Source organism: Danio rerio, chromosome 24 (assembly GCF_052040795.2).
Source record: "Danio rerio strain M-AB ecotype USA chromosome 24, GRCz13ab, whole genome shotgun sequence".
In the NCBI taxonomy this organism is placed as follows: Eukaryota; Metazoa; Chordata; class Actinopteri; order Cypriniformes; family Danionidae; genus Danio; species Danio rerio.
In genome coordinates this window covers 45319586-45327500 of record NC_141044.1, presented here as the reverse complement: position 1 = coordinate 45327500, position 7915 = coordinate 45319586, and the positions used below count along the sequence as shown (strand labels likewise).

The following is a 7915-nucleotide window of genomic DNA, read 5'->3' as shown; positions in this document are numbered from 1 at the left end:
ATCAGCTCTTCTTCATATGGGATCAGAGGATGGCGGCTGCTGTACTGACTCCAGTTGTGTTATTGTTCATCTTCAGGAAACGCCTGAGGGCAGATCTCCGCTCATCATCACTATATAGAGCGGCAGTGAGCTGGTCACGGTACTGTGGGTACAGCGCTGGAGCACAGTGGGGTAGTGTGAGCGGGAGGAACCACAGCAGAGCTCATGCGCTTTACAGCTAACACTAGGGCTGTAATGATACACGATATGACAGCAAAATCGCGACACTCAGATCTACGATCCTGTCACGGTGTGATAAGGGAGAATCGCGACACACCCGTGACTACCTTTCCAATAACGTCACACGTGCCTGCAAAAGTTGAGCTAGTTGAAGAAGAACGTGAGGAAACACTTTTTTTTTTTCGCTCGACATTACGAGCACCGCTCCGTTTAAGCCCTCGCAATATGCGTTTAGCCGGGAGAACTCGCACGGAGCTCTTAGTAAGGGACCGTCTGAATGTGTCAGGAATATCAAAAACAAAACCAACATAACCCCGCTTAACAACAGACAACGGCAGAAACATTGCCAGTGCTGTCAGAGCGGCCGGATTTTCCCCGCTACGATGCTTTGCTCACTCTGTTAATGTGGCTGCGCAGAGAGGGCTGGCCGTGCACCAGATGCCCCGACTCCTCTGCAGAGTCAGGAAAGTTGTCACGTTTTTCTCTGCAGTGTTGACATGATGGTGTTTCTGCAGAATTTTCAACTTAAATTAAACGAGTTTGGTTTTCTTGAGAGAAATAAGTTGTTTATTAGTTTAATGTTTACTTGATTTGTGGTTTGCAGCACAGGTTAGGGTTAGCCCTGATATTAACAGCGCAAACTTTTCTTTATAAAGATTTTTCAAATGTTATTTAATAAAAAAAAAAGTTAAAAAAAAACAATTTTCCACCCCCACGAAAAAAAAATCGTGATACGAACCGAATCGTGGGCTTGGTGTATCGTTACAGCCTTAGCTAACACACATCCGTGTACCCGCAGCCTGAGCCTGCATTAGGAGATGATTTGAACAATGTTCACTGCAGTGTCGTGCGCGGCGAGTTCACACACTCACACAGCGGATTTGCCGGTGCGCGGGTCGCTGAAGGTGGTGGTGCGGGTGTTGTGGTCCACGAAGTAGCGGACGCCCTCGCGGGTGTAGCGGATCTCCCAGCCCTCGGGGAGCGGGTCCTCATTCTGGAGCCTGTGGAGCACACACACATAAGCACACACACGAACACACATGTACACCCCCACCCCCTACCCCACCGCGCTGCACACACCCCTGTGTGCGCGGATCTTCCCACTGCGTGGTCTTCGTGTTATGATTGACGAAGTAGACACGGTCGTTGGTGTCCACGCGGCGCTCTGAGAACACACACACACACAGACACACAGGGTTAGAGGTGAACAGCAGTGTGTGTGAGTGAGTGTGTGTCAGTGGAGACAAACTCACCCCAGCCGGGCGGCAGCGGCCCTAAAGGGTCATTCTCAGCAGACATCATGGAGGCCTGCACACACACACACACACACACACACACACACACACACACACACACACACAGGTGAGCAGCGCAGCCGTGAGCGTGACACACACACACACACACACACACACACACACACAGAGAGAGAGACGCGTGCGCACCGAGTACAGGTATCTCTGGTTGAACTGGTGCATGGCCCCCTGCAGCTGGCTGCGCTGAGACTGCCACTGCTCGAAGTTGCGCACGGACTCCATGGTGGGCCGCTGCCAGGTGGTGGTGCGCGTGTTGTGGTCCACATAATAGATCCGGCCGCGGTTATCCACCCTGCGCTCCCATCTGCACACACACACACACACACAGAGTTACCCACAACACAATCCCAGTCCCACAGGAGCGACAGAGTGTGTGTGTGTGTGTGTGTGTGTGTCATCAGTGTTGCTCTGCATCTGCTGATGCTACAGGTGTGTGACGGGTCAGTTAGACATTAGCTGTTAGCTAGCCTCACCCCAGTGGCAGCGGCTGCGGTCTCTCCCAGGTCGTCGTTCTCGTGTTGTGATCCACGTAATACGTTCTGCCGTGAGGATCCTTCCTCTGCTCCCAGCTGAGAACACACACACACACACATTCAGCACAGCACTCGGGGTGGGGGGGTGTTAAGGTAATTAAATGAGTCTGTGTCTGTGTCTGACCCGGGTGGCAGTGGCTCCACTCCGCCTGTGGGCTGCTGCTGTGCTGGTTTTCCTCCGTCAGGTGCAGGTGTGCTGGGAGCAGCAGGTGTGTGTGTGTCCGCTGCAGAGAGTGTGTGTGCGGCCGCGGCTCCACCTGCAGGAGAGGAAGAGGAGCTGCAGGGAGCATCAGCCGCAGCGCTCTCACCCACACACGCCGACTCACTGGCCTCGCCGTTCACTGCGCACACACACACAAACACACACACACACACACACGCACACGCACACGCACACACGCGCACACGCACACACGCACACAAACACACACATACACACACATACGCACACACACGCACACACACGCACACACACACACACACACACACACACACACACACACACACACTGATTCTCCAGCAGCTCTGTGATGGTCAGTGCACTCTCTGTAGTGAACACTTGAGACTCACCAGCTGCACTGCTGGAGGCCTGTTCTGGGGGTGTGGCCTGTGTTGAGGGCGTGGCCTGTGCTGAGGGTGTGGCCTTAGGACTGGGGCTCTGGTGTGAAGGGGAGGAGTCTCTGTCTCCATTGAGGAGGGGGGAGGGTCTACACTCACTGCTGGCAGAGGAGGTGGGTGGAGCTTCATTCTCTGCCCCGTCTGAGCCATTCACAGACCTGCACACCGCAGCGGATCAGCCAATCAGCTTCACCCATTATGCAGATCAGGAGGAGCAGCGCAGAGCAAACACCTGAGAGTCTCACCTGTGCTGAGGCCGTGCAGAGCTGTCGTCTGCGTCCTCGTGAAGAGCGTCTCCATTCTGGTGGACTTCTGCAGACAGACACACACAGACACACACACACACACACACACAGACACACACACACACACACACACACACAGGTGAGGAGCTCTGCAGGTGTGTGTCAGGGTGAGCTCAGGTGTGTGTTCTTACTGCTGGCGGTGGGTGTGTTAGAGCTGTGCAGGAGCTGCGGGTCCAGTGAGAGCCCGTCCAGGAACACTGTGAGTTCTCCGGTGGACACGACGCCGTGTTTCCCCTCCGCAGTCAGAGGCAGCACCTCCCGCACGTTCTCCACTGAAACAACAGCACAGCGTCGTCATGACGACACCCGCTCACAGCACAGACCATCATAACCACAGCAACACAGCCTGAAGCACACTCTCCAGTGTTATCTACACTAGATGTCCCCTATGCTGCTGTTGTCCATTGGAAGGAATGCGTCAATACAGCCGCCATTCTAGTGCAGGGGAGCGCTACACCCCCCACCCCCACCCCCCACCCCCGGAGATTATATTCTGCCTCACTTCCCTACATGATGGATGAGGAGGCGCACAGCATTGCTGATGAAGAGTGTGTGCTTGTGTGTATGGAGCTGTATTATCCCCCCTGGCTGTTAAATTTGGTCTAACCCGTGTCCTGACAGTGTGTGTGAACATGCGTACATTTGCCATCATGTTTGCGGAGGGTCCCAATCAGGTCCAGTGCGGCTCGACCCAGCAGCGCATCCGCCTTCAGAGCGTGATGACTCCAGACCCGGAACTCCAGCGGCGCGTGTGGAGCTATATTCCTGCACACACACACACACACACACACACACACACACACACACACGCACGCACACACACACACACACACACACACACACACACACACACACACACGCACACAGAGAGAGAGAGGAGGGTTAGCACTAGTTGTGGTGGAGACTACAGTCAGCTACTCTCCGTCTGATGCCTCATTGTCCTGACAGTGGTTGGCAGCACTACATGATTTCACCAACAGGCGGCGCCACCCAGCTATTAAACATGATCTGATGATAATCTCCAAATATGACTGGTCCATTACTGAAACTGGATCATTCACTGGAAACGAGACTGTCTTAAGCGTGAGGTGTGTCATGTGATGGGAAGTGTGAGGTGTGTGTGCTGCGGTACAGCACTGACTCAGGCCCCGTTTACACCAGTACACTTCAGCTTTACAACAGCGTTTTAGTGTGATCGTGATCTGAATCCACACTGGCGCTTCACCCCGCGTTTCTGAACAGCTCTGAGTCTACACTACACCACTGAACACACACACACACACACACACACACACACACACACACACACACACACACACACACACTGTGCACGTCGGACTGTTCGTCATGGATCTCCCGCTGGATCTGATCTCTCTGTAGTTGTTGATGGTGGTGTTTAGCTCATCTTGTTGTCTGTATCCGACCACAGATTCCCGACTCTGCTCTTCTTGATCAGGTGACGGGTTTGGCTGAGCGCAGAGCTCAGTTCAGATATTAATGTGTGTAAGCGTGTGCAGGTATTCTGCAGTGAGCGATCGCTCGCCTTTATTTCCTATATGTATGGACTTGTTGTGTTCTTCTGTTATCGTGGCCATTATTGATGATTAAGCTGACACTGAGCAGAGAGGGCTGTGTGTCGTATTCTCACTGATAATGAGAGGAGGCTGTGATGTGCACACAGTGAAGATGAAGATGATGATGATGATGATGTACATCTGCAGCTCCACGACGCCTCCACATCTCTGCTGTGTGTTCAGCTCATATCAGACTGAGAGTCGGTTGTGCCCCATCTCCTGTGTTCAGTTTAGTGTTAGGGTCAGCAGCTCATACACTACACTGCGCCCTTTAGAGATGTGCCCGCGTGTCCTCTGGAGTTTGTTTAGAGATGTGCCCGCGTGTCCTCTGGAGTTTGTTTAGAGATGTGCCCGCGTGTCCTCTGGAGTTAGTTTAGAGATGTGCCCGCGTCTCCACTGGAGATTGTTTAGAGATGTGCCCGCGTGTCCTCTGGAGATTGTTTAGAGATGTGCCCGCGTGTCCTCTGGAGATTGTTTAGAGATGTGCCCGCGTGTCCTCTGGAGATTGTTTAGAGATGTGCCCGCGTGTCCTCTGGAGATTGTTTAGAGATGTGCCCGCGTGTCCTCTGGAGATTGTTTAGAGATGTGCCCGCGTCTCCACTGGAGATTGTTTAGAGATGTGCCTGCGTGTCCTCTGGAGATAGTTTAGAGATGTGCCCGCGTGTCCTCTGGAGATAGTTTAGAGATGTGCCCGCGTGTCCTCTGGAGATTGTTTAGAGATGTGCCCGCGTGTCCTCTGGAGATAGTTTAGAGATGTGCCCGCGTGTCCTCTGGAGATAGTTTAGAGATGTGCCCGCGTGTCCTCTGGAGATTGTTTAGAGATGTGCCCGCGTGTCCTCTGGAGATTGTTTAGAGATGTGCCCGCGTGTCCTCTGGAGATTGTTTAGAGATGTGCCCGCGTGTCCTCTGGAGATTGTTTTCCATATTAAGCTGGTGAAGTGTGAGCTGAAGGAGAGGATGCAGGGCTGAGCTGTGTGTAGGCTAATCTATATTGAGGGAAAGGCCCAATCAGAGAGGAGAATGCCTGCAGCCCCGCCTTCATGTTCAGATGTCTCCGCCTCCCCCATCCACACTGACACACAGCAGCAGCGCTTTAGACTGAACACGGCCTCTCCAGCGTTTCCAGAGCGCTCCGCTTTCAGCTCTGCAGTACTCTGGCGTAGTGTGGACGGATGGCGACACGGTAGCAAAACTTCTGCGCTTAAACTAAACCGTATTGCTGTAAACGGGCCTGAGTGTGTGTGAGTGTGTGTGTGTGTGTGTGTGTGTGTGTGTTCAGTTGTTCTTGCGCAGCCCTGCAGCGCTGTACAGTAATCCTCCTGCCCTGCAGATACAGCGGCCAACACAGCAACAGGCCCAGGCCAGCGCATGATGGAGAGGGCGGGTGGTGTTCCAGCAGCGGGTGTTGACATACACACAGCGAACACCAACAGCTGGAGAACACTGATGAACACAGACGCAACACACACACAGCTGTAGTGTTCACGATTAACTAACTGGTGACAGAGAGTGTGTGTGTGTGTGTGTGTGTGTGTGTGTCACTCACAGCGTCAGCCGCTCCTCCCACTTAGGGCTGGACACACAGTGGGATTTGGCAGTTTTCCGGCTCTCTCCGTCTGACGTCACTTCCACATAGACAGCCGTCCCGAACCAGTTCTTCTTCCTCTTGAGTTTGGCACATGAAACTGACACACACACACACACACACACACACACACACACACACACATTCAGCATCTGGAGAAGCGATGTCACTTCCTGTTCCTGTGTGCGCAGGCTTACCGACAGCGTGCAGCTCTGTGCTAATGCTGCAGTCACTCCTGGAGCAGCCGGTGGCCATGACCACACACACACGACACACTCCATCCACTACAGGACCTGAAATAACACACTCCACTGCTCTCACACACACACACACACACACACACACACACACACACACACACACACACAAGCAGATCAGCCACACATCATGTAATACTCAGCCCCGAAGAACTGCAGTGTGTGTGTGTGTGTGTGTGTGTGTGTGTGTGTGTGTGTGTGTGCTCCTCTCCTGTAGGGGGCGCAGTGAGAGCAGTCGGTTCCTCAGAGCTGGATCAGTTAAGCCGGTTCGGGAGATTGCTCACTCTGTTGCCACGGTAACAGGAGCACCTTCAACACTCCTCGAACACACTGACCTGATCTGGCTAAACTCACCCGCTTCAGGACACACACACACACACACACACACAGGAGCTGCTGGACTTACGTCAGAAGTGTGTGAGAGACGCCACTGATCCTCAGCCGTCACTGCGAGCCATGATTCACTGCAACACACACACACACACACACACACACATCCTCATTATAATTAGACAACATACACATCATCGTCACTACACGACACACACCATCAGTACAAACACACACACAGACGAGACACACACTGCAGACGAGCACAGGCTGAAGTTTGTGTAGTTTCCGCGTTGACCATCAGCAATGGCCGGCTGGGTGACCTCTGACCCGAGGGCTCATGGAAGAAACACTGCTAACACACACACACACACACACACACACTCTCTCTCTCTCTCAGTTTGTGTGTTGTTGTTCAGTTTGGGTCTGCAGGAGCGATCTGTTGTCACACACACTGATTGAGCAGAGTGTGTGTGAACAGTAATAGTTCAGCTGAGGTGTGTGTGTGTGTGTGTGTGTTCAGCTGAGCTCCTGCTGATCTGTGTGTATCGGTGTTTGTCTGCGGCCTGCGCAGCTCATTAATGACTCTTCAAACACACACTAATGAGTGTAGAGGAGTGTGTGTGTTCGGTTCGGTGTTCATCTGAGTCCACTCTGTGCTTAAATCAGCCCGAAAACCGCTTTATTCCGCCGTTTATACGCTAACTCATGCTAACAGGCTAACACATTAGCACAGCGCAACCAAACGACAGATAAACTGTCAGAGCTGACACACACACACACACACACAAACACGCACGCAACTGTCACACGGATTACACATACACACAAACACACAGCTGTCCGGTCTCACACACCCGTGTGTTTCTTACACTCGTTCAGGCGTGTGTGTGTTTATGTCTGTCAGCAGCGTTAAACGGGTTTAATCTGGATCAGGCCTGTTACCGCTCCGCCATCTTCAGCCGTTACCCTGCGCCGCTGTAGTTCTGCGGTGACGGTAAACGCCGGTACACCGGTAGAATGAGCCGAACTGAGTAAAGAAACGGTAAACTCACCAGACGCGGCAGCTGCGGGTCTGCGGCTCAAACTTACTGAAGTCAACTGAGACTCAGACTCCGCCCACCGGCAGAGGAGGAGGGGCGTGTCCCAAATTGCTGACACGCTCACTGCCTACTGCGCAG

General features: G+C 53.1%; 2 protein-coding genes across 5 annotated transcripts in view; one reads left to right on the top strand and one right to left on the bottom strand.

Annotated features, from left to right (window-relative positions):
- wwp1 (WW domain containing E3 ubiquitin protein ligase 1) overlaps positions 1-7837 on the bottom strand; it is a 13528-nt gene extending 5691 nt beyond the window's left edge. The window contains exons 1-14 of one of the 4 annotated variants that reach the window (XM_087310203.1): positions 7592-7837; positions 6811-6868; positions 6345-6458; positions 6109-6247; positions 3629-3753; positions 3120-3260; positions 2929-2995; positions 2636-2841; positions 2190-2406; positions 2006-2101; positions 1662-1836; positions 1473-1527; positions 1300-1384; positions 1092-1220 (exon numbers count right to left, since the gene is read on the bottom strand). In XM_087310203.1, the coding sequence (XP_087166329.1) occupies positions 1092-1220; positions 1300-1384; positions 1473-1527; positions 1662-1836; positions 2006-2101; positions 2190-2406; positions 2636-2841; positions 2929-2995; positions 3120-3260; positions 3629-3753; positions 6109-6247; positions 6345-6402 (1493 nt within the window). In that variant the 5' untranslated portion in view covers positions 6403-6458; positions 6811-6868; positions 7592-7837. Of the gene's footprint in view, positions 1-1091; positions 1221-1299; positions 1385-1472; positions 1528-1661; positions 1837-2005; positions 2102-2189; positions 2407-2635; positions 2842-2928; positions 2996-3119; positions 3261-3628; positions 6006-6108; positions 6248-6344; positions 6459-6810; positions 6869-7591 lie in introns of all 4 variants that reach the window. The other 3 variants (XM_087310202.1, XM_087310204.1, XM_087310201.1) reach the window with 3 other exon arrangements.
- Positions 1-7915, top strand: part of rmdn1 (regulator of microtubule dynamics 1) — a 94878-nt gene that overhangs the window by 13410 nt on the left and 73553 nt on the right. The gene's annotated exons all lie outside the window — the stretch shown is intronic.